The 27,008-nt window shown below is 42.4% G+C and overlaps 1 protein-coding gene across 3 annotated transcripts in view; it reads right to left on the reverse strand.

Moving 5' to 3' along the window:
* The window catches only part of lama2 (laminin, alpha 2), a 259,242-nt gene that overhangs the window by 76,521 nt on the left and 155,713 nt on the right, over positions 1 to 27,008 (reverse strand). For 2 of the 3 annotated variants that reach the window (XM_067416687.1, XM_067416686.1), the window contains exons 20-29: positions 22,774 to 22,880; positions 18,565 to 18,742; positions 15,326 to 15,462; positions 13,177 to 13,413; positions 12,550 to 12,693; positions 8,197 to 8,373; positions 5,918 to 6,103; positions 5,701 to 5,819; positions 4,857 to 4,974; positions 1,567 to 1,701 (exon numbers count right to left, since the gene is read on the reverse strand). In XM_067416687.1, the coding sequence (XP_067272788.1) occupies positions 1,567 to 1,701; positions 4,857 to 4,974; positions 5,701 to 5,819; positions 5,918 to 6,103; positions 8,197 to 8,373; positions 12,550 to 12,693; positions 13,177 to 13,413; positions 15,326 to 15,462; positions 18,565 to 18,742; positions 22,774 to 22,880 (1,538 nt within the window). Of the gene's footprint in view, positions 1 to 1,566; positions 1,702 to 4,856; positions 4,975 to 5,700; positions 5,820 to 5,917; positions 6,104 to 8,196; positions 8,374 to 12,549; positions 12,694 to 13,176; positions 13,414 to 15,325; positions 15,463 to 18,564; positions 18,743 to 22,407; positions 22,669 to 22,773; positions 22,881 to 27,008 lie in introns of all 3 variants that reach the window. The other variant, XM_067416685.1, reaches the window with a different exon arrangement.

The following is a 27,008-nucleotide window of genomic DNA, read 5'->3' on the forward strand; positions in this document are numbered from 1 at the left end:
TTACATTACTGTGTGTGTGTGTGTGTGTGTGTAAGAGAGCGAGTGTGTGTGTGCATGTAAGAGAGAGAGTGTGTTTGTGTTTGTGTGTGCGTGTGTAAGAGAGAGAGAGAGAGTGTGTGTGTGTGTGTGTGTGTGTGTGTGTGTGTGTGTGTGTGTGTGTGTGTGTAAGAGAGTGTGTGTGTGTGTGTGGGTGTGTGTGCGCGTGTAAGAGAGAGAAAGTGCGTGTGTGTGTGTGTGTATGTGTGAGTGTGCGTGAGTGTGTGTAAGAGAGTATGTGTGTGTGCACATGTCAGAGTGTGTGTGTGTGCGTGTCTGTGTATAAAAGTGTGTGTGAGTGCGTACGTATGTGTGAGTGTGTGTGTGTGTGTGTGTGTGTGTGTGTGTGTGAGCCTGTTTATGTGGTTTATGAGGACACAAATTTGTATAACTACATGGGTATTACACTGGTATTACACTATAAATGTGGTTTATGAGGACATATCAAATGTCCTCATAATTCAAATGGCCTTAAAAACATACTAAATTATGTTTTTTTTGAGAAAGTAAAAATGCAGAATGTTTCCTGTGATGGGTAGGTTTAGGGGCAGTGTGTGTGTGTGTGTGTGTGTGTGTGTGTGATGGGTAGGTTTAGGGGCAGTGTAAGGGGATATGAAAGACGGTTTGTACAGTATAAAAACCCTTACGCCTATGGAGAGTCCCTGTAAACCACATAGACCAACATGTGTGTGTGTGTGTGTGTGCATGCGTGTGTAAGTCTGTGCGTGTGTGAGAAACATATCGCCCCTCGTTATTTGATGAATACACAAATAAACCTCTAACTGATCCATCTGATGGCACGGAAAGTCAATTACTAATGAATTGTTGTTTTGTGTGTTAAATTAATTAGACAGGATTTTTAATTATTTAAATTTAATTAAACTGTTTAAATTAAAATTTAGAAAACGTAAAACAGAAAACGCAGAATTTGGTAATAATAATAAAAATAAAAATAAAACAGTATTTGAGAAAAAAAAACTATTTCATATGGCAATAAACATGTCATTTTTGTTACGCCTTAAATAAATTATTGGTAAATTGTATAAGTTTCATTATTTCAATTTATTAGACACATTTTGACTACTAAAATATAATTTAACCATTAAAATGGAGTTTATTTTAAAAAGTAAAAATAGAAAAAAACAAAATGGAACCCCGAAAAATGTAAAGGAAAAAAAAATGCATTTTGGAAAAAATGAAATGTATTTCATAGGCCCTTACAAATCAGCACCCATGCATCAGTTTCGAATGATGTCAAATGAGTATGTTTGCACAGCGTTCCTCTTAAAGCACGTCACCCCATGTGACGTTTTGTACATTGTATTTTTATACTACTCCCACATATTGACACAAATTTTCCCCATTTTTAAATTACTAGATGTTATATAAAATAGAGTGTCATCTGTGCTGGCTCACTAATATTGTTCTATATAGGTTTTGAATGCCCATCAGCCTAACAGTGCTATAACTGAACTCCCCCGGACTCAAGGCACTCCAGTCAGCTCCTGAACTCCTTCCTGAAGGCTGTACCTGGCAGATGGCTGTTTCAGGATCGCACGAGTCGCTGTGCCCATTGCACTGGCACCGGACGCAGCTGCCAAAGCCGGCTCTGGACGGGGCTCCACCGGCCTGGACCGAGAGTCTGTAGAACCCGGCCGCACATTCCTGCACAAAACACCACCGTTATTCACACAAACAAGATACAAGACTTAACAGCAACTACTGCAAGAGTAACGTAGGCCAGTAAGAGCTGTGTGTGTAAACCTGGTCTCTAGCGACTGATGCTAGTGGCTGCGATATTTAGTGTCCTTGTTAGTGCCGTCTCCTAAAACGAAGACCCGATCGAGAGTGAGGTTAGGAGGGTTGAGTGAAATGAAGGCAAGTAAGAGCTGTGTGTGTAAAACTCACTTCCCTGGTCAAGAGGCATGCTGGCAACTTATGCTAACGGCTGCGGTCTTTAGTTATCGTGCCCATCTTCTACACCGGATACACTGGTTTAAATCCAGGTCAAGTAAGGCCGGTTACATTTGGTGCCGTGACCCGGATGGGAGTGAGGTTAGGAGGGTTGAGTGAAATGAAGGCCAGTAAGAGCTGTGTGTGTAAACCTCACTCCCCTGGTCAAGAGGCATGCTAGCAACTTATGCTAGCGGCTGCAGTCTTTAGTTATCGTGCCCATCTTCTACACCGGATACACTGGTTTAAATCCGGGTTGAGTAAGACTGGTTACATTTGGTGCTGTGATGGGAGTGAGGTTAGGAGGGTGAGTGTAATGAAGGCCAGGTGTGTGTAAACCTCACTTCCCCGGGTCAAGAGGCATGCTAGCAACTTATGCAAGAGGCTGCGGTCTTTAGCGGTCTTTTGTTATCGTGCCCACCTTCCACACTGGTTTAAATCCGGGTTGAGTAAGACCGGTTACATTTGGTGCCGTGACCCGGATGGGAGTGAGGTTTAGGAGTGACGAGAATAGTTTTTGTGCGCAAAAAAACTCTAAATAACGACTTATATAGTGATGGCCGATTTCAAAACAAAGCTTCGGACCATTCATGATTTAAGTGAATCGATTCATGATTCAGATCGCCAGAGTCACGTGATTTTAGCAGTTTGACTCACAATCCGAATCATGAATCGATTCACTGACTCATAACAGTTCGAAGCTTTGTTCTGAAATCGGCCATCACTATATAAGTCGTTATTTAGTTTTTTTCTATTCTGGCCTCTTCATCAATGATTGTAGAGCCGCTGTAGTGAGATGGGCTTTGTAACGACGGCTTTAGTGCCTTTATGGGTCTTGAGAGAGGAAATGACATTGGTGTCAATGAAGGCCTTTCTGAGCCATCGGATTTCAACACTAATATCTTCATCTGTGTGTGAAGATGAGCGGAGGTCTGACGGCTGTCCAACCACAGGAGGAATTAATCACACAATTTACACTACAGGCTGAACTAACCCTTTAAGTAGAGATGAGCTGGCCATTGCCATCTTGCCAACATGCCATCGCCCGGATAACAGATAATGGGCAAAGAGGCGGGACTTGGGCGGAGCTTAGCTGACACAATGACTAACAGACAGCAGACAAACGGCTATCCACCTGTCACTCAAGGTGGCCACACCCTTAATTATGCAGAACTTTAAGGCTTTATATAATGTAAACAAATGAGTTATAAAAAAAATTCACCCCCTCACAGTTGTCATAAAGGGCAGAATTAGTCGTATAGACCAAAACCACAATTTGTCCCAGGCTGTAAACATGTTTTTTTCCTTCTGTAAAGTTGGGCATTTTAACATGAGGCTCAATGAGAGTCCGCTCCTTCTGGAGCCTGTCTCTAGTGGCCAGTCGAGGAACTGCAGTTTTAGTAACTTCCCTATTGGCTTCAACAGAAACTGGGGGAGGTTGCCGCTTGGATTGAACTAGTGCTGTATATCCACATGAAATGTGTTACACTGTAGACCAGGGAAAAAATAGTCCTCCATGGAAACCATAGCAACACTCCCTCTCACCCTCACTCAAAATTAATCGCGTCAATTTAGTACACCATCTGTTCAGGGTGAACTTGCTAAACGCCTGTTTAAAAATACTTTATTAAGCACAGTATGAAGCGTTTGAGAGTTACGGCCATCTGTCTCCGCGCGGCCTCGTCCAGCCTGCATGTGAACAACTGACACTCGCTGATCTGTAATCGTCTGTCTCGCACACTTCAGCTCGTTAAAGATCTTGAGCAGTTTGTGGGACGCTTTAACACGTTAGCAGTCTGAGAGGCAGAAACACTTGCTGTAATGATGAGCGGCGATACTCCCAGCTGTTCATCGCTACACACTCGGCCTGTTGGTTTTCTACAGGCCTCATATGAAAGGGCACGTCGCCACCTTTCAAAAGCTGCTTAATTATTGTGACAAGAACGTCACGATAAATCTATGAGGAAATTGCATTACTTGGACTTTTTTTCATTTGATAATGTTCTCTGAAGTCCATGTATGATGTTATCAAGATTTTTTACATCAAAAAAAGTGATGCTCCAAAAGGAAACACGATGCATTCAGAGCCAGGCGGGGGGAAAACTTTTGCACTTATTTCGTTTAAATATCATTTTTTAAATTTAGTATTGCGTTTCAGAAGCAACGGACGATACTTATATGTTTCCCACAAATTGTGTATAATATATATCTTGAGCTCCAAATTCAAAAGTGTTCACCCCCGGCTCTTAATTCGTCGTGTTTCCTTCTGGATCATCAGTGAATGTTTGAGGCTTTTTTTTTTTAAATAGTTGTGTTTGAGTCCCTCAATCGTCCTCAGATCTCACGATCACACACTTACTGCTGGAGAGGCTCAAATATACCGAAGATGCTGAAAAACTGAAGGATTTGAGGATTTTTATGAAGAACGCTGGAAAGTTTAACTGATCAGGACAAACAAGAGACTCAAGAACAACCATCACAACACACACACACACACACGCACGCACCGTGGATCATCAGGGAACGACACACAGACACACACACACAGCCGTGGATCATCAGGGAACGACACACACGCACACACCCACACACATACACGCATCATCAAGGAAAGACACACACACACACACATGGATCATCAGGGAACGACACACAGGATTAAGAATCAAGGGTTCATTTTGAATGGGTCATGTGATCTCTATATGTAAACACCTTTTACGTAAAATATCTTATTCAGGACAGCACTAAATAAAACATAACTAATAATGCATTTGGTATGATTCCTCTTACTTTTTATTCTCATTTTCACAGATCTTGCAAGGGGCTCAGATACAATTTCTTGTGACTGTAACGGCTGAAGTCATTACCTCGCAGGAGAGGCCGGCGTACCCCTCAGGACAGACACATTTCTCAATCTGATGGGCGATTTCACTGTCCTGCGAAGCCTTCCCCACCTCAGCCACCTCCAGAGTGATCTCAGAGATCCTGCTCATCACACACACACACACACACACACACACACACACACACACGAGCAGAGGTGGACAACGTAAACAACTCTATTACTTGAGTAAAAGTAATAGTACTACTGGTCAAATATTACTCTGTTACAAGTGAAAGTTGTAAAAACAAATTATTACTTAAGTAAAAGTACAGAAGTATTTGTTTTCAAAAGTACTTAAGTATCAAAAGTAAATTTCCTTCTTTATGTCGCCGCATTATTGTATTATAGTTGTCTAAATGCACATTATGCCATCATGGTTTAAGCCAGTCAGTGATGCTCCATCTGACACACTAGCAGACGACTAACTTAAACTCATTTAAATACTTGTAGAAAAGTTACAAAGCTCTTTATAAAGCGCTGTCACTTTAAGACCGAATGCACAGATCCAATACACTGATACACATCTGATATATAACCTTTTAAAGAAGAAAAAAATCACTGACTTTCAAAGCTGCTACAGAAACAACTTTCAACTTCGAGGACCTTGATAGAAATGTAGTGGAGTAAAAAGGACTGTACTTCAAATGTAGTAAAGTTAAAGTCATAAGTTTACAGAAAAAATAATACTCCAGTAAAGTACAGATACTCAAAAAGTGAACTTTAGTACAGTACTCAAGCAAATGTGCTTATTACTGTCCAGCTCTGCACATGAGCGTCTGTTTCTTCAGAACTATACTGATATTGCAAAACTTGTTGAGATGGCTAACCTGCTGTGCCTCATGAGGCTGCCATGTGAGGCCTTTATCAGGATATATTCAACATGAAACAGCACGTCCATGAAATCCTCACGAGACATCGGCCTGCCATCCTTGTGCTTCCACTCGTGCTGTGAAGCATCAATGTTTGTGTTTACACTCGAAGAAAAACATTGAGATCATGTGACTGAGTGGGTGTGGCTGCGGCTCTCAAACGTGATTGGCTCACCTCTGTGATGTCAATCTCGTGGCGGGTCAGCTGGCCAATCTGAAGCGCTGCCATGTGCCGGACCATGACCTTGTCCCTGTTGGGGCCGCCCTTTATGATGACCTGGGGCTCATAAGAGGTACGGCCCGTCTCATCACGAGCCTCGTAATAGATGGCATACTTCAGCTTCCCGCCATAGGCTGTTATCTGAAAGAAAAAATATTATTCAGTATGACTGTACATTATTGTTCAAAAGTTTAGCATTAGACTTTTATAAAATTAATACTTTTATTGACCAAAGATGCATTAAATTGATCAAAAGTCACAGTAAAGACATTTGAAAATTGTCACTTTTTTGGGGTGAGCAACAACACCGTTTTTGTGTGTGTCCCATTAAATGCAAATGAGCTGTGGCTCCCCGCCCCCTTTCAGGAAGAGGGCGGAGCTTTAAGCTCTGAGCTCTGATTACCTCACACTGAGAAAATATCAAAAACTGTTCAGCCTTTTATGTTCAAACCAGAGTCAGACAATGATGGAGACTCAAGAAGAAGAGACAACATGTAGAATGAGACAGGACATTTCTAAAGGGATGGAGGATGAGTTTATAGAGCTGATATGGAGTTAATTATCAAGTGATCGGTTGATTTTGTGATAATTAATCAGATTTGTGTGTGTGTGTGTGTGTGTGGTAATAAAAATACAAACCATACAAATTGTGAATAAAAAGGAATGCAATAATTTACAAATCTTATACACTTATATTTTATTCACAATAGAATGTAGATAACATATCAAATGTTGAAAGTGAGACATTTTGAAATGTCATCCCAAATATTGGGTCATTTTGGATTTAATGAGATCTACACATTCCAAAAAAGTTGGGACAGGTAGCAATAAGAGGCTCGAAAAGTTAAATGTATATATAAGGAACCGCTGGAGGAGCAATTTGCAACTTATCAGCTCAATTGGCAACATGATTGGGTATAAAAGAGTAGCAGTATCTCCAGAAGTCAAGATGGGCAGAGGATCACCAATTCCCCCCCAAAATAGTGGAGGAATATCAGAAAGGACTTTCTCAGAGAAAAATTGCTAAGAGTTTGAAGTTATCATCATCTACAGTGCATAATATCATCCAAAGATTCAGAGAATCTGGAACAATCTCTGTGCTAGTGTGTTTGTGTGTGTAAGGGTCAAGGGTGGAAAACCAAACTGGACGCCCGTGATCTTCAGGCCTTAGACGGCACTGCATCACATACAGGAATGCTACTGTAATGGACATCACAACATGGGCTCAGGAATACTTCCAGAAAACATTGGTGAACACAATCCACCGCGCCATTCGCCGTCGCCAGCTAAAACTCTATAGGTCAAAAACAGCCATATCTAAACATAATCCAGAAGCGCAGGCGTGTCCTCTGGGCCAAGGCTCGTTTAAAATGGACTGTGGCAAAGTGGAAAACTGTTCTGTGGTCAGACAAATCAACATTTGAAGTTCTTTTTGGAAAACTGGGACGCATTGTCATCGGGACTAAAGAGGACAAGGACAACCCAAGTTGTTCTCAGCGCTCAGTTCAGAAGCTGCATCTCTGATGGTCTGGGGTTCATGAGTGTGTGTGGCATGGGCAGCTTACACATCTGGAAAGGCCATCAATGCTGAAAGGTATACCCAAGTTCTAGAGCAACATATGCTCCATCCAGACGTCGTCTCTTTCAGGGAAGACATTTTCTAACATGACAAGACCACATACTGCATCAATTACAACATCATGGCTGCGTAGAAGAAGGATCCGGCACTGAAAGGGCCAGCCTGCAGTCCAGATCTTTCACCATTAGAAAACATTTGGCGCATCATAAAGAGGAAGATGCGACAAAGAAGACCTAAGACAGTTGAGCAGCTAGAAGCCTGTATTAGACAAGAATGGGACAACATTCCTATTCCTAAACTTGAGCAACTTGAGTCTCCTCAGTCCCCAGGCGTTTGCAGACTGATATAAAAAGAAGAGGGGATGACACACAGGGGGAAACATGGCCTTGTCCCAAAATTTTTGAGATGTGTTGATGCCATGAAATTTAACATCAACTTATTTTTCCCTTAAAATTATACGTTTTCTCAGTTTAAACATTTGATATGTCATCTATGTTGTATTCTGAATAAAATGTTGAAATTTGAAACTTCCACATCATTGGATTCTGTTTTTATTCACAATTTGTACAGTGTCCCAACTTTTTTGGAATCGGGTTTGTAGACCTAAGTGAACAACAACAGCCAGTGTGTGTGTGTGTGTGTGTGAGACACTGACCATGGAGCGTTTGAACTGTTTGGGCAGTCTCCAGTAGTAGGGCTCGCTCAGGTGTCGCTGCACTCCGTCAGCGGAGGCGATGATGTCCGGATGTTGGAAGCTCACTCCGGCTGTGCTTTCCTGAGCATTAGATCCATCCACGAGGGGAAGAACCGTCTGCTCCGGCCCCAGAGTCAGCTGAGGGACAGACACACAACAGCTCAACACATCGGCTGACACACAACAGCTCAACACATCGGCTGACACACAACAGCTCAACACATCCGCTGACACACAACAGCTCAACACATCCGCTGACACACAACAGCTCAACACATCCGCTGACACACAACAGCTCAACACATCCACTGACACACAACAGCTCAACACATCCACTGACACACAACAGCTCAACACATCCACTGACACACAACAGCTCAACACATCGGCTGACACACAACAGCTCAACACATCGGCTGACACACAACAGCTCAACACATCGGCTGACACACAACAGCTCAACACATCGGCTGACACACAACAGCTCAACACATCGGCTGACACACAACATCTCAACACAGCCGCTGACACACAACAGCTCAACACATCCGCTGACACACAACAGCTCAACACATCCGCTGACACATAACAGCTCAACACATTCGCTGACACACAACAGCTCAACACATCCGCTGACACACAACAGCTCAACACATCCGCTGACACACAACAGCTCAACACATCCGCTGACACACAACAGCTCAACACATCCGCTGACACACAACAGCTCAACACATCCGCTGACACACAACAGCTCAACACATCCGCTGACACACAACAGCTCAACACATCCGCTGACACACAACAGCTCAACACATCCGCTGACACACAACAGCTCAACACATCCGCTGACACACAACAGCTCAACACATCGGCTGACACACAACAGCTCAACACATCGGCTGACACACAACAGCTTAAGACATCCAGTGACACACAACAGCTCAACACATCCGCTGACACACAACAGCTCAACACATCCGCTGACACACAACAGCTCAACACATCCGCTGACACACAACAGCTCAACACATCCGCTGACACACAACAGCTCAACACATCCGCTGACACACAACAGCTCAACACATCCGCTGACACACAACAGCTCAACACATCCGCTGACACACAACAGCTCAACACATCCGCTGACACACAACAGCTCAACACATCCGCTGACACACAACAGCTCAACACATCCGCTGACACACAACAGCTCAACACATCCGCTGACACACAACAGCTCAACACATCCGCTGACACACAACAGCTCAACACATCCGCTGACACACAACAGCTCAACACATCCGCTGACACACAACAGCTCAACACATCCGCTGACACACAACAGCTCAACACATCCACTGACACACAACAGCTCAACACATCCACTGACACACAACAGCTCAACACATCGGCTGACACACAACAGCTCAACACATCCGCTGACACACAACAGCTCAACACATCCGCCGACACACAACAGCTCAACACATCGGCTGACACACAACAGCTCAACACATCGGCTGACACACAACAGCTCAACACATCCACTGACACACAACAGCTCAACACATCCGCTGACACACAACAGCTCAACACATCCACTGACACACAACAGCTCAACACATCCACTGACACACAACAGCTCAACACATCCGCTGACACACAACAGCTCAACACATCCGCTGACACACAACAGCTCAACACATCCGCTGACACACAACAGCTCAACACATCCACTGACACACAACAGCTCACAAACTCAAACCCTGTGAGCTTACAAAGCAGAGCCAACAGTAATCAGTGTGTGCTCCTGCGGAGTGTGAGCAATGGGTTGTGATATTATTAGTGGCTCATGTTTGTCCTCACCCACGCCGCAGAGGTGGAGAGAGATATTGCATCTTGATGAAAGATTATGAAAGTTTAGTCTTTGGTGCATCAGAGATGTTTATTAAGTAAGCTGGGCAAATTGGGTTTTCAAAAATAGTGTAATAGACTGTTTCAGCATCAGCGTCTTTCAGGATTCATTTAAATGTGTGTGAGTGTGTGTGGAAGTGTGGGTGTGTGCGTGTGGGTGTTTGTGCGTGTGAGTGTGTGTGAAAGTGTGCATGCTTATGTGTGTTTGTGTGTATGTGTGAGTGTGATTGTGTGTGAGTGTGTGTGTGCGTGCATGTGAGTGTGTGACAGTGTGCGTATGTATGCGTGTATGTGCATGCATATGTGAGTGAGTGTGTGCATGTGTGTGAGTGTCTGCATGCATGTGTGTGTGTGTGTGTTTGTGTATTCATGCATGCATTTGAGTGTTTGTCAGTGTGCATGTGTGTGTGAGTGTCTGCATGCATGTTTGTGTGTGTGTGTGTGTGTGTTTGTGTGTGAGTGTGTGTATGTGTGTGAGTGTGATTGTATGAGAGTGAGTGAGTGTACATGTAGGCATGTGAGTGTGTGTATGTGTGTGTGCGTGCGTGACAGTGTGCGTATGTATGCGTGTGAGTGTGCATGCTTATGTGTGTTAGTGTGTATGCGTGAGTGTGATTGGGCATGAGTGTGTGTATGCATGTGTGTGTGTGTGTGTGTGTTTGTATGGGTGCATGCAGGCATTTGAGTGTGTGTGTGTGTGTGAGCACGTGAGTGTGTGTGTGTGAGAGAGTGTAAATGTGTGTGAGTGTGTGTGTTCGCACGCATTTGAGTGTGTGTGTGTGTGTGTGAGCATGTGTGAGTGTGAGAGAGTGTAAATGTGTGTGAGTGTGAGAGAGTGTAAATGTGTGTGAGTGTGTGTTCGCACGCATTTGAGTGTGTGTGTGTGTGAGCATGTGTGTGTGGGAGTATGTGTGAGTGTGAGCATGTGTGAGTGTGTGTGAGAGAGAGGAACCCCACAGGGCAGCTAAACTACCCTCACAACATTAACACACAATCTCACGACTCACTGACTTAGAAAAAATCTCTGGTTTTCCATAAATGAGCTGAAGGAGTCCAAACTCCTCTCAGACAGCTAACACACTTAGATGAACTTCTGGGCTGTAACCTTTGTTTAATTTGTTTGTTGATTTCGTCAGGTTGTGGCGGCTGCTCGTCTCCATGGACACGCTGAGGATTAAGGCGAGTTAGTGAACGCACAGTAAGCCCTTATTAAACACAAACAGGGCTTCGCGTCAGAGCTTTCTGTGCCTCTCCATCCTGCTCTCGATCCGGACAGAATGACAGCTAGGAAGCTCTGGATAGTTATTAATATTTATGGTTTCCCTGGTAACAGAGCATCTCAGCCCACCTCAGACAAGATGATTAAGAAAGCCATCAGACACGATGAGATGAGAGCACAGGTGTGTGTGTGTGTGTGTGAGAGTGTGAGAGTGTGTGTGTATGAGAGTGTGTTTGTGTGTGTGTGAGAGTGTGTTTGTGTGCGTGTGTGTGAGAGTGTGTTCGTGTGTGTGTGAGAGTGTGTTTGTGTTTGTGTGTGAGAGTGTGTTTGTGAGAGTGTGTTTGTGTGTGTGTGTGTGTGTGTGTGTGTGTGTGTGTGCATGCGTGTTTGTGTGAGTGTGTGTTTGTTTGTGTGTGTGCGTGTTTGTGTGAGTGCGTGTGTGCGTTTGTTTGTGTGTGTGTGTGTGTGTGTGTGTGCGTGTTTGTGTGTGTGTGTTTGTGTGAGTGCATGTACGTGTTTGTGTGAGTGCATGTTTTTGTGTGCATGTTTGAGTGTGCGTGTTTGTGTGTGTTTATATGTCTGTGTGCGTGTTTGTGTGAGTGCATGTGTTAGTGTGTGTGCATGTGTTTGTGTGTGTGTGCGTGCGTGCGTTTGTTTGTGTGTGTGTGTGCGCGCGTGTTTGTGTCTGTGTGTTTGTGTGAGTGCATGTACGTGTTTGTGTGAGTGCGTGTGTTTGTGTGCGTGTTTGAGTGTGCGTGTTTGTGTGTGTGTGTTTATTTGTCTGTGTGTGTGTTTGTGTGAGTGCGTGTGTTAGTGTGTGTGTGCATGTGTTTGTGTGTGTGTGTGTGTGTGTGCGTGTTTGTGTGAGTGCGTGTTTGTTTGAGTGTGCTTGTGTATGTGAGTGAGTCAGTGTGTGTACGTGTGAATGGGTGTGAGTGTGTTTGTGTGTGCGTGCTTGCGTTTATGTGTGTGTGTGTGTGTGTGTGTGAAACGAGAAATCGTCACTAATATAACAGAACCCGTCCCAGAGTGTGTAAAGCGGCAGCATAGGCGAGAGTTTGTTAGTGTCTGACTCCAATACCGAAATGATCACCGGTTCGTGCCCCGCTCTTTACAGGTTTGGTTTGAGAGAGTGTAGCCTATTGTGTGTGTGTGTGTGTGTGTGTGTGTGTACTTACTCTCATACGGATGAGTCCTGTGGCCTCTGTGCAGGAGCTGCTCAAGCCGAAGCAGTAGCACCGACTGCAGCCCAGTGGATTCCTGAGACTGAGGCCGAACGAGCCCATCTTACAGCGATCACACCGCACACCCTCCACGTTAGCCTGAACATACACACACACACACACACACACACCTGTTTGTTTTTGTGACATATGGGGACATTCCATAGGTGTAATGGTGTATATACTGTACAAACCGTATTTACTATCCCCTTACACTGCCCCTAAACCTAAACCATCACACACACACACACACACACACACACACACACACACACACACACACACACACACACACACACACACACACACACACACACACACACACACACACACACACACACACACACACACACACACACACACACACACACACACACAGGAAACATTCTGCATTTTTACTTTCTCATAAAAACTCCTCCTGTGTGATTTATAAGCCTTTTGTAAAGTGGGGCCATGGGTAATGTCCTCATATTTCACCCTCTCCTGCAATACCTGTGTCATACCCATGGCATTATACACATTTGAGTCCTCATATCTCACAAAAACATGCCCACACACACACCACCAGTTTAACCCATTGACCTTGCAGGAGCACTGGCCGCTCCTGTCTGCACAGGCGCAGGAGCCAGAGTCAGCATCGCAGGCGTCCGGAGACGAGCCGGCCCTGGAGCACTGGCAGGAGATGCATTGTGGGAAGTCTCTGTATCCCAGCTTACACTCGTCACACTTCTCGCCCCTGAACTGCTCTCGACACACACAGCAGCCGGTGTTCACGTTACACTGCAGCGCCACCGACCCCAGCGCGTTACAGCCGCACGCCTGCGGAGAAATGGAAACACATCCATATCATCCACAATATCTGGAGAAAAGAGCATCGACTTCCACAGTGTAACAGTTGGTGCCTGTAAAGCACACAACAGAGAAATAGCAAAACAAGCAAACTTTAATAAAAATCTTTAAAACACTCAACCAAACGACGCGTAATCCAAATACAACAGAAGACAGTGAATACACAGGGAGAGCTAATGAACTAGAACAGAAACAGATAAAACGAGAAAAAACTAAAAAATTGTGACGGCTAGACGACTGCAGCTCTGCATCTCCAAAACTGCAGCTCTTGTGGGCTGTTCCCGGTCTGCAGTGGTCAGTATCTATCAAAAGTGCTCCAAGGAAGGACCAGTGGAGAACCGGCCACAGGGTCATGGGCGGCCAAGGCTCATTGATGCACGTGGGGAGCGAAGGCTGGCCCGTGGGGTCCGATCAAACAGACGAGCTACTGGAGCTCAAACTGCTCCAGAAGTTAATGCTTCTGCTAACATCTTACAGGACTTAAAGGATCTGCTGCTAACATCTTGTTGCCAGATACCACAGCACACCTTCAGGGGTCTAGAGGAGTCCACGCCTCGACGGGTCAGCAAAAGTGGGACTAACACTGTATTAATGTATGTGTGTGTTCATATATATATAATGAGTATTTTTGATGGTCAGGCAACGTACAATAAACACTTTTATATTCAATGTGTCACTGTAAAAAAAATTGTTGGTTTAACTTAAAAAAGTAAGTAACCTGGTTGCCATAAAATTTTGAGTTTATTGAAATTAAAAATTTGAGTTGATACAATGAAGGAAATTTGTTTAATAAATAGAAACTCAAAATATTATTGTATCTGAACCACATAAACAATGTGATAAATCATGAAAATAGCACAATTTGGCTGCGTCATCACAAATAAAACACACACAATTACCCAATATGCTTACAAAATCTTTTAATAATATTTTAATAAAGGTTGTCGAATCTCAAAAAAATGTCATTGTATTAACTCAAAATTTTAAGGCAACCAGGTTACTTTTTTTCTAAATTATTTTTTACAGTGTACCGGTAAACAGATTCTGGTCACAGTTCTTTACAGTGATTTGTGAATAAATAAGCATCATGTTACTGACTGCATTATATTAGTATATTATTTTATTGTGGGCCCAATTGAATTTTTTTGTGATGATCACAGCTAATTTTTTTAGTTGACATTTCTGTGAATTGATGCAATTTAACTCACACGCTGCAAAAATGCTCTTCTTACTCAGTATTTTTGTCTTGTTTCTAGTCCAAACATCTACAAATTCTTACATTAAGAAACATTTACTAGACAAGCAAAAGTAATTGTCTTGTTTTGGGAAAAATAACTCAAAATGAAGAGAGTTTCTGCTTAAAATAAGATAAATAATCTGCCAATGGGGTGAGAAAAATAATCTTAATTCAAACAGAAAACAAGATTATTTTTCTCACCCCATTGGCAGATTATTTATCTTATTTTAAGCAGAAACTCTCTTCATTTTGAGTTATTTTTCCCAAAACAAGACAATTACTTTTGCTTGTCTAGTAAATGTTTCTTAATGTAAGAATTTGTAGATGTTTGGACTAGAAACAAGACAAAAATACTAAGTAAGAAGAGCATTTTTTGCAGTGGAATTCAATTTGGCCAACTAAAAAATGTAGATGTGATCAGTAGAACATTTTTAATTGGAGACCTGAGTGCACTTGAAGGTATTGACTTTTCGAATAGGATTGAATTGACATTGAATCGTAAGGCAACAATCACAGAGGATCTGCTGCTCTGTGGCATTACTGAAAGATCCAGCTGGACGTGATGAATAATAATGATGTTTCAGCAGGAGATTAACACACACACACACACACACTCTCAGTGAAGGGAGGAGAGATGAGCCGTACCTTACAGCCGCTGCTGATGTCGTGACCCCAGTGGTTCGGAGCACATTTGTCACATCTCTCTCCTACGGTGTTGGGCGGACAGATACACTGACCTGTGTTAGCATCGCAGTTATTTCCCACATGGGCACACTGGCACGCTGAGAGACAGACAGAAACAGAGAGCAGGTTAATTGCGGAGCTCAGCTGAGCCTGCTCTAAATGTCAGAGCTCCGCCGTCCTCACATCAGACTGGAATAAACACCGCGGAGGAAACCTGTCAGGCTCGCTGAAGAACTGAGCTGGGTCTGAAATCAATCAGCCAATCAATCAGCTTTATTTATATCGCACTTTTACAATGCTAAATGTTTTAAAGCAGCTTCACAGTGTTAAACAGGACAAACAGCATCTGATTCGGCTGTACAGTCGTTCTAGAGAAAACAGTGATGTTATCAGCTTATTTCAATTTACGACATTGTTGGTAGATCAATGATAAAGTTTATACAATTAATTAAGACCTATAAATTAATTTTATTTGGATACTTAGTTGAATTTTAGTGTCCGCAACTGAGCAAGCCAAGCCGAAGGCGACCAAAGGAACCCAAACTCCATCAGGGCATGATGGAGGAAAATAAACCTTAGAGAAACCAGACTCAGTTCTCCTCTGGCCTATTAACACACGGAGGAGGATTACTATTCTGGACACCGTACAGGTCAGAGATCATATTAGAGCAGAATCTAAACATTCAAAACATTTCTGGGTATCTTGCAAGAGACGGGTTTATTTAGGATGACGCGTCGATTACACAAAATTATGCATGTTCATGTCCCTTTAGGCGCTCTGTAGAAGTGACACGAGGGGACTTAGTGACAGAATTTAATCCTTGAGTGAACTTTACCTTCAATGAGATCTCATTTGTGTTTTTTCTATCTAATGGAATTACTGTTATTGCTACACTAAAAAATTATTGTTATGTTGGATTTACTTTTTTTTGTCAACAGGTTCCACGTAACTGGTTTATGTTGAATTTAATTAGCATTGTTTATTTCAGTAAACTTAAGTTTTTTTGTGTAAGGTTAATTCAATGCCATTTAGTTGAATCAGGTTAACATTCTTAAAGGGTTACTTCAGCGATTAGCATATGGCTTTGTATCAGGAGAAACCCTGGAGTATAATCAAATGATTGTGGTTTCCCCCCTCATATCCCCCTGAGACAAGAGATTTATGCGTTTTATTTCTGGAAAAATTCCTCCCGTGAGCAAATTGACGATATTTGCGTCATCTTTGGAATGTTTGGCCAAAGGCTAAAGACTACAGCCAGCAGAGGGAGCCATTTCCTCATGTTTTACACTCGCTCATGAGGGATGGAGATCACACTCACAGCTCAGCTCAGCTACAGGCACTCATTTAAACTGAGCTATGGTGAGCAATGGAAGTCTTTTAACTTCTCAAATTCCTTCCCGTCCTTCGGATGAGACGTTAAACCGAGGTCCTGACTCTCTGTGGTCGTTAAAAATCCCAGGATGTCCTTCGGAAAAAGAGTAGGGGTGTAACCCCGGCATCCTGGCCAAATTTACCCATTGGCCCCTGTCCATCATGGCCTCCTAATCATCCCCATATCCTGATTGGCTTCATCACTCTGTCTCCTCTCCACCAATCAGCTGGTGTGTGGTGAGTGTTCTGGCGCAATATGGCTGCCGTCGCTTCATTCAGGTGATGCTGCACATTGGTGGTGGTTGAGGAGATTCCCCCCTTTCAATGTAAAGCGCTTTGAGTGCCTTGAAAAGTGCTATATAAATCGAACACATTATTATTATCATTATTATTAAATTAATTTCTATGAAAGTTAAGCTTTCAAAGGCATGAACTGAAAACGCGCCAGACTGAACTCGTGTTCTGAATGTATGCCGCGAGTGTAGTCGCGATTACCTCAGCTCTCATCACGAGAGCTCATCAGCTCATTTATGACGTTAAATGTAAACTGACTCCTAATCTGAGTCTGCTGTGAGACTCGCGCGGCGACTCGATCTTTATATTGAACACACACGTTCAGTTTTTAATTGTAGTGTCTGTTCTCTAACTCAGTCACAGTAATCCAGTAGCAGTGGCTGTGGGAGGGGCCTCACAGGGCAGCGAAGCATTCTGGGAATTGTAGTCTTTCATCCCCATGAGACAAAAATACATTTTCTGTCTTTTCTCAGTCTAGAAAGCACCAAATTCAAAAATAATTTCACATTTCCACTACATTGATGACCCAGATTAAATACAGATTCATCTTTCCAGCGCTGAAGTACTCCTTTAATTTTGTCCAAAACTATTAAGTTCAATTATTCTAAAATGAATATGGACCAAAAACATAACAGGTAAAATTATTACAAATATTATCTAACAGGAAAACCTTTTACAAAATCTTATTGGCTTGCCAGAAACGATAGAACAAAAGTGAATGTCCTTTAAGTTATGTCAAAGAGTAGCCATTTTAGGTCAATATAACATGAAGCAATCACATTTGAACCAGAAACCTGATATAATGGTGTAGCATCAAGATGAAGTGCTTAAATAAAGTGAACAGCATCAAACAATCATTTTGTAAAAATAGGGCACAATGTACTGTATAAATATGAAGGAATGTTCCATATCGGTGTTTTACAGGTGCTTCACACTGCAAAAAATGCTCTTCTTACTCAGTATTTTTGTCTTGTTTCTAGTCAAAATATCTAAAAATTCTTACATTAAAAAACATTTACTAGACAAGCAAAAATTATTGTCTTGTTTTGGTAAAACTAACTCAAAATGAAGAGAGTTTTTACTTAAAATAAGATAAATAATCTGCCAATGGGGTGAGAAAAATAATCTTGTTTTCTGTTTGAATTAAGATTATTTTTCTCACCCCATTGGCAGATTATTTATCTTATTTTAAGCAAAAACTCTCTTCATTTTGAGTTGTTTTTCCCAAAACCAGACAATAATTTTTGCTTGTCTAGTAAATACTTCTTGTTTTAAGAATTTTTAGATGTTTGGACTAGAAACAAGACAAAAATACTGAGGAAGAAGAGCTTTTTTTGCAGTGCACCTGTATTTTGACTTACACATTGCATTCGTTTGTGTTTTAAGGGCTAATAGATATTTCCGTAAAATTTCTGGATAATATACTGGCAGAAAATTACCAGTTCATTTTTCATTTTTATATTTTACAGTTTGTAGCATGCATCTAAACTGGATCTGGACTGAATTTGCCAATCTCGTATATGATATTTCTTACGTGTACAGCCGCCCTCCTGGAAGCCGAAGTGTCCGGCAGTGCAGCGGTCACACTTCTGTCCCGCCACACCAGGCTGACAGCGACACTGACCGCTCTCATCACAGTCAAACGACTTGGATCCGAATGAATTGCAGTGGCAAGGGACGCAGCCCTGAGAGCCCTGCATGTGTGAGCCGGACTGAGGAAAACACAGAGAGGAAGGCTGAAATAAGGCTCCTGTGAGAGGGATGTTAGACCACGCTTTACGACACTTTCCACAAAAACGGTACAAATAGTTTTAAATAAGCAACGACGGCTCATATATCATACTTGGAGAATGGCTCTATGAGATGCATCCGAGCTCAGGTTGGAACATCTCAGTTTTTACACCAATTGTAGCTCAACCTCAAGCTGTTATAAGGAGATAATTCAATTAAATAATTGGTAACCATAAAACAAACGGATCCAAACTATCAATCCCCAACATAATTAAATTACATTGAATTAAATTAGTAAATACATAAATAAATACATGCATTTCCCATATTTATTAAATGTATTTAATTATTGCTACAAAATAAAATAATTGGTAACGATAAAACAAACACTGGATCCAAACTAGCAATCCACAAAATTAAATTAAATGAGTAAAGTGAAATAAAAACAAACAAACAAACAAACAAACAAACAAATAAATACATTTTCTGCAATTATTAAATTATTGCTTCAAAATAAAATAATTGGTAACCATAAAACAAACACTGGATTTAAACTAGCAATCCACAAAATTAAATTAAATTAAATTAAATTAAATTAAATTAAATTAAATTAAATTAAATTAAATTAAATTAAATTAAATTAAATTAAATTAAATTAAATTAAATTAGTAAAGTGAAATAAATAAATAAAACGAAGTAAAGTAAAGCAAAGTAAAGTAAAGTAAAGTAAAGTAAAGTAAACAAACAAACAAACAAACAAACAAACAAATACATACTTTTTCTATATTTATTAAATGTGTTAAATTATTGCTACTAAATAAAATCAGACCAGTCAAGGATTTTAGCTCTTACGGGGGTGATTTTCAAATGTAACAAACATTTTGGCATCAGGTTTCTAGAAATGGCAAATAAAACCGAATCTCTCATATGATATTTAGTTTGACCCGCTGAAGAGCAAATAGCAGTGTGTGGGAGGCATGAAGCTCAGCTTACGCACCTATACTCGTGGAATGTGTCTTGTAGTCATACAAACAGTTCAAAATCTTGTGCATTTATTAAACACACTCCATTAGTTTCTCAGCCCTTCATAAACTCACCACAGATCACAGGCATGCAGATAATACAGATCAAACCAAACCAATGTTATACACTCTTCGACAACTCGAGACATTCTGAGAGGTAAACGCCAACGCTTTTTCATTTTAACCACCCAAAATGATCATGCAGTGCTGATGGATCTTGACACACACACACACACACACACACACACACACACACACACATTTGTGTGGATTGGGTGATTGACAGCCATCTGTCTGCTAGAAACAGGTGCGCTGTCACCATAGCAACCAATGACAACTGGTCCTGGCACACGCCGTTAGTGCCACCCCGCGGATGCCAAATATATGAGACACACACACACACACACACACACACACACACACACACACACACACACACACACACACACACACACACACACACACACACACACACACACACACACACACACACACACACACACACACACACACACACACACACACACACACAAAGCTGCGCGCCAAAGTGACAAAAATGCATTTTTAGAGATTAAGAAAAGACTAAAACATTACCATGTGCTTTCTGCCCGCACCAAGATTAACTTCCTTAAGCACAACTCAACTAATGTAAATTTCCTTCAGTACGGCCCTGTCCCAAATGCAAAGCGTGGGATGCAGTGGAGTAAAGCAGCCGCCACTGGACTCCAGAGCAGAGAGACGTGTTCTCTGAGCGGCCAATCACGCTTCAGTCTGACAATCCCATGGACGAGTCTGGGTTTGGCGGTCGCCAGGAGAACGGGACTTGCCTGACTGCATTGTGCCAAGTGTAAAGTTTGGTGAAGGGGGGATTATGGGGTGGGGTTGTTTTTCAGGGATTGGGCTTGGCTCCTTGGTTCCAGTGAAAGGAACTCTTAATGCTTCAGCATACCAAGATATTTTGGACAATTTCATGCTCCCAACTTTGTGGGAAGAGTTTGGGGACATAGCCTGGCTCTGCCCTCCTACATATTTCCGCTTAATTTTCATTTTTCTTCTGTACTCCATCTGGGTTTGTGGTATATTCTCTGGTTTTTCTCCGGTCAGATTTTAACCAGTCCAATCAGCGAACAGAGGGAGTGGCTGAGAACGATGACGTTGATGCTGTGCACTAGTTTGAGAGGACATACGTCACAACCAAAAGTTAGCGATTGGTTATGGCAGATCCAATGGTAACTTCAACAGAGTACCCGCCTTCAAGGAAGTCAACAATTGTCAATGGAGAGTGGCCAGACTCTCTGTACAAATGAAATGTATGAGAGTCTGGTAGGACCAGGCTACTTCCCTTTCTCCCCTTCGTTTTGCGTGTTCACGTGAAGAAGTATGGGTGTCTCGACTCTCTTTTGGCTGGAGTGGTAGGGGTAAGGACCAGATAGCCCTTCAAATAAAGATTTTTTGGGACCATACTTCGAACAAAGGAGTATAAGGAGTTTCCCTGCTGGAATGCGTGTAGCCACTCAGGATCAATCACTTGTGTGTTGCCTGGATTTGAGTGATGTGAACACAAACGTGGACAGACATTTTCAGCTCTCTCCAGAGATGCTCCATTGGGTTTAAGTCAGGGCTCTGGCTGGGCCGTTCAAGAACAGTCACGAGTTGTTGTGAAGCCACTCCTTCGTTATTTTAGCTGTGTGCTTTGGGTAGTTGTCTTGTTGGAAGGTGAACCTTCGGCTCAGTCTGAGGTCTTGAGGACTCTGGAGAAGGTTTTCGTCCAGATCTTTGGGTTCTTCTTTAGCTCTCTCACCAAGGCTCTTCTCCCCTGATAGCTCAGTTTGGCTGGACGGCCAGCTCTAGGAAGGGTTCTGGTCGTCCCAAACGTCTTTAGTTTAAGGATTATGGAGGCCACTGTGCTCTTAGGAACCTTAAGTGCAGCAGAATGGCCACAATTCTGTCTCTGAGCTCTTCAGGCAGTTCCTTTGACCTCATGATTCTCATTTGCTCTGACCTGCACTCTGAGCTGTAAGGTCTTATATAGACCATGTGATATTTCAGTTTTTCTTTTTTTAATAAATCTGCAAAAATGTTAGATGTTGATCCTCACAGAAATTCACACATGCACACACACTGTAAAAAATGCTCCTCTTACTCAGTCATTTTGTCTTGTTTCTAGTCCAAATATCTAACAATTCTTAAATCAAGATGCATTTACTAGATCAGTAAAACGACAAAAGATATTTTTTCTTGTTTTGTTGAGAATAAAATCTAAATGAGTTTTTGCTTAAAACAGGCAAAATGATCTGCCAATGAGGTGAGGAAAATAATCTTATTTCTGATTGAAATCTTGTTTCTTGTTTCCGTCCCAATCAGAAATAAGATTATTTTTCTCACCCCATTGGCAGATCATTTTGCCTGTTTTAAGCAAAAACTCACTTCATTTAGATATTTTTTCTCCAGAAAACAAGCAAAAATATCTCGTCATTTTACATATAAATGCATCTTGATTTAATAATATTTAGATATTTGGACTGGAAACAAGATTTTTTTTTTTTTACAGTGCACACACACATGCACGCACGCACACGCACGCACACACACACAGGCTGTCCACCCATCATGCCGTGGTTTACCCCTGTGCCGGGCCGATACGCCCCTCGAGGGCAGCCCCCTCTGCTCTCCCATCTCTGGATGTGTTGGATGGGCACCTGTTGGACGGGTCTGCGGGTCTCCCTGCGGGCGTGAGGCGGCCGTATGAGGTCACACCTGCGGCCCAGGTATCCGGCCCGACAGATGCACCTGCCCTCGGAGTCGCAGCGCTGGGACACGGAGCCCCGAGCGCTGCACTGACACGGCATACACAACTGAGACTCACCGTCCCACCAACAATTCGGCTACACACACACGTGTTGATGCAGAGGCAGAGACAGAGAGATGTTTACTGGCACAGTGAAAGAAATGTGCCACTAAAAATGACAGCATTCGGTGTTGTTACTCACCATACACTCGTCACACTGGCGTCCGACCACATGTTGGCGACACTGGCACTGCCCGGTCTCCTGATGGCAAAGCTCCGACCATGACCCGTTACTGTGACACTGACACGCTATACACACGCACATACACGCACACACACACGCACACACACACACACACACACACACACACACACACACACACACACACACACACACACACACACACACACACACACACACACACACACACACACACACACACACACACACACACACACACACACACACACAACAGAGAGAGACAAACAAAGCTGGAGCATTAACAGAAAGACTTAAAGGGTTAGTTCACCCAAAAATGAAATGATTCGGATTCGGATCGCGTGTCAAACTGCTGAAATCACGAGACATTGGCGATCCGACTCATTGATCGATTCGCTGATTCATAACCGGAATAAAAACATCATCAAAGTAGTCCATATGAGACATGTTTGTGTTCAATCCTCAAATAAAGATTCAAACGGTTATGAATCAGCGAATTGATTCATGATTCGGATCGCCAATGTCTCGTGATTTCAGCAGTTTGACACGCGATCCGAATCATTGATCGATTCACTGATTCATAACCGTTTGAATCTTTATTTGAGGATTGAACACAAACGCGGAAGAGAAGCCAATGCTGAATAAAGTCGTAGTTTTTGTTATTTTTGGACCCAAATGTATTTTGGATGCTTCAAGAGACTCTAATTAACCCACTGATGTCTCATATGGACTACTGTGATGATGTTTTTATTCCCTTTCTGGACATGGACAGTATAGTGTGCATACACTTGCATACGCTCTCGGACTAAATATAAAATATCTTAAACTGTGTGTGAAGATGAACGGAGGTCTTACGGGTGTGGAGCGACATTAGGGAGAGGAGTTAATGACAGACATTTCAGTTTTGGCTGAACTAATCCTTTAACAGAAAGACTTAAGCTGTGTGTCCCAAATGATGCACTATACACTACCCAGACAGCAACAATGGGCCCTATTTTACCGATCTGAGCTCACGTGATCCTTCACAAATCATTCTCATATGAGGATTTGATGCTCAACACACAGATATAATTATTATCAGTGTTGAAAACAGTTGTGCTGCTTCATATTTTTGCGAAAATGCTTTTCAAAAGTGTGGAGTAAGCAAGATTAAAAAAAGATAAATCAATCATTTTATTTAGCAAAAAGTGTTACAAAAGACTTCTTTTTTTAAATAAACGCTGCTCTTCTGAACATTACGTTCATCAAAGAATCCTGAAAAACGAAATGTATCGCAGCTTCCACACAAATGTGAAGCAGCACGATGCTTTTCAATGAAGGTCATTCAAGCGACGTCTTCTTCCTCGATTTTCTTTCATTAAATATGAACATGCTCCGGAGGTTAAAAATGGTTGAGCAGCTGATGTCAGCTCCGTTTCAATGCTTTCTACAGTTTAGAAGATACTAACAATTGGTGCAGATGTTTAAAATATGACTTTTCATATGATATGTGACCCTGGAGCTTAGTAGATGTCCTACCGTAAATATATAAAAAAAATTATTAGTAGTAATATGCATTGCTAAGCACTTCATTTGGACAAATTTAAAGGAGATTTTCTCAATAGACAAAAGAGACTGGAGCGCTGCTGGAATCCCTTGCATCCTCTGGTGCTCTTGGAAGGGTTAAATGTTGAAAAAGAATTTGGAAAAAATCCAAGCACTCAATAGGATGCAAAAGTAAAAAAGCCTTTACTGGTAGGGCTAAAACATTAAAACACCAACGCGTATCGGCCCATTGGCCTTCATCAGGGTGATGGTAACAAACAGACAGGATCAAGCACTACTTCTAGTTGCATTGGTTTTAGGTGTGCCACTCTGGCACTTGTAACACAACTTTTGGCCACTAGAGGCAATAGCTCAGATAATGGCTAATGCCAAAAGTTAAACCATAAAAATACAAGGTAAAACAAGAGATCTCCAAGTGGAAAAAAATAGAGTGACACCAATACAAACATCTTGTGTACTCCATACAATTATGTCCCTAAAGTCAATAAACTTATAGCAACTATAAGTAGTGCTTGATCCTGTCTGTTTGTAACCAACACCCTGATGAAGGCCAATGGGCCGATACGCGTTGGTGTTTTCAATACAGGCTTTTTTACTTTTGCATCCTATTGAGTGCCTGGACTTGGATTTTTTCCAAATTCTTTTTAGAGATTTTCTCAATATTTGATTTGTTTTTGCATCCTCAGATTGCAGATTTTCAAATAGTTGTATCTTGGACAAATATTGTCATATCACAAACAAACCAAACATCACTGGAAAGATTATTTATTCAGCTCTCATATGACAGCTCTCTTTATGACTGATTCTGTGGTCAAAGGTCACATATACTAGTGAAAGCTTCAAATTAGCATTTTCTAACTTAATATTACAATTTCTTTTCTGGTAATCTGGTAATTATATGAATTATTTTATGAGTACAATATTTTACTGAAAAACACATTTAAATATATTAAATAACATATATATTATATTGCATATAATATTTAAAATGTGAGAATATAACAACATGAAAAATTAAAAAAAAAAACGCAATTTTTCTCATTAAAAATGAAAAATCCTAACAATTTCTGGTTTAAATTAGATTTTGAAACTCTGACTTTTGATTTGAACCACATAATATGCAATGAAGTAAGCATTGCTAAAGTCAGTATCAACTCTTTCACACGTTTCATACGCAACCATGGGAGTGTGTTCTGAACTCGCCTCATTATACATTTATTTTCTGAAAGTGTACAGTAACCGCTGAAATTAAAAACCAGTGAGATTATTCAACATCCCATGACCCCTTTGCATGCTAATCAGAGCACTGTGTGTGCAAAACAATCAAACTAAATGACTGTCTCCTGCTTCAGATGACAGTGTGTGTGTGACCGTGGGCTGCAGGAGGACAGATTGCATTTCAATATAATGCACACACACTCTCTGAGCACAGATGGTGCTGCGCGAGGCCAGTTGGAGGGGAATCTGTGTGTGTTGTCCTTGAGGGTAGACGGCCTGAGCTTGATACTGGATCAACTCACCTCACACACACACACACACACACACACACACACACACACACACACACACACACACACACACACACACACACGCACACGCACACGCACACGCACGCACACGCACGCGCACACACACGCACGCGCACACGCACACACACGCACACGCGCGCACACGCACGCACACGCACACGCACAAACAAACACAAACACACGCGTGCAAATATGATGTTTAAAGAAAGGAAGCAAAACATCCTGGCTTATAGAGCGCTTAACGTAGGGCGCCCACCTTTCAGCACACACATTAATATACACCAATCAGGCATAACATTATGACTGGTGAAGTGAATAGCACTGATGATCTCTTCATCACGGCTCCTGTTAGTGGGTGGGATATATTAGGCAGCAAGTGAACATTTTGTCCTCAGAGTTGATGTGTGTGAAGCAGGAGAAATGGGCAAGCGTAAGGATTTGAGCGAGTTTGGCCAGATTGTGACGGCTAGACGACTGGGTCAGAGCATCTCCAAAACTGCAGCTCTTGTGGGCTGTTCCCGGTCTGCAGTGGTCAGTATCTATCAAAAGTGCTCCAAGGAAGGACCAGTGGAGAACCGGCCACAGGGTCATGGGCGGCCAAGGCTCATTGATGACCGTGGGGAGCGAAGGCTGGCCCGTGTGGTCCGATCAAACAGACGAGCTACTGGAGCTCAAACTGCTCCAGAAGTTAATGCTGGTTCTGATAGAAAGCTGTCAGAATACACAGAGCAGCTCAGTTTGTTGTGTGTGTGGCTTACCTGAGGAACACATGGCCCCCAGGATGCACTATGGGAAGAAGGCGAGCCGGCGGAGGCAGTGTGATGCTTTGGCCAATGTTCTGCTGGGAAACCTTGGGTCCTCCATCCATGTGGATGTTACTTTGACACGCTCCACCTACCTAAGCATTGCTGAGACCATGTTCAGCCTTTCATGGAAACGGTATTCTGGTGGCTGTGGCTCTTCCAGCAGGATAATGCTCCTGACACAAAGCACAAATGCTTCAGGAATGGTTTGAGGAGCACAACGACCAGTTTGAGGCGTCGACTCGGCCTCCAGATTCCCCAGATCTCAATCCAATCGAGCATCTGTGGGATGAGCTGAACAAACAAGACCGATCCATCCCACCTCGCAACTTACAGGAAT

The sequence above is a fragment of the Pseudorasbora parva genome, chromosome 15 (assembly GCF_024679245.1).
Source record: "Pseudorasbora parva isolate DD20220531a chromosome 15, ASM2467924v1, whole genome shotgun sequence".
Lineage (NCBI taxonomy): Eukaryota > Metazoa > Chordata > Actinopteri > Cypriniformes > Gobionidae > Pseudorasbora > Pseudorasbora parva.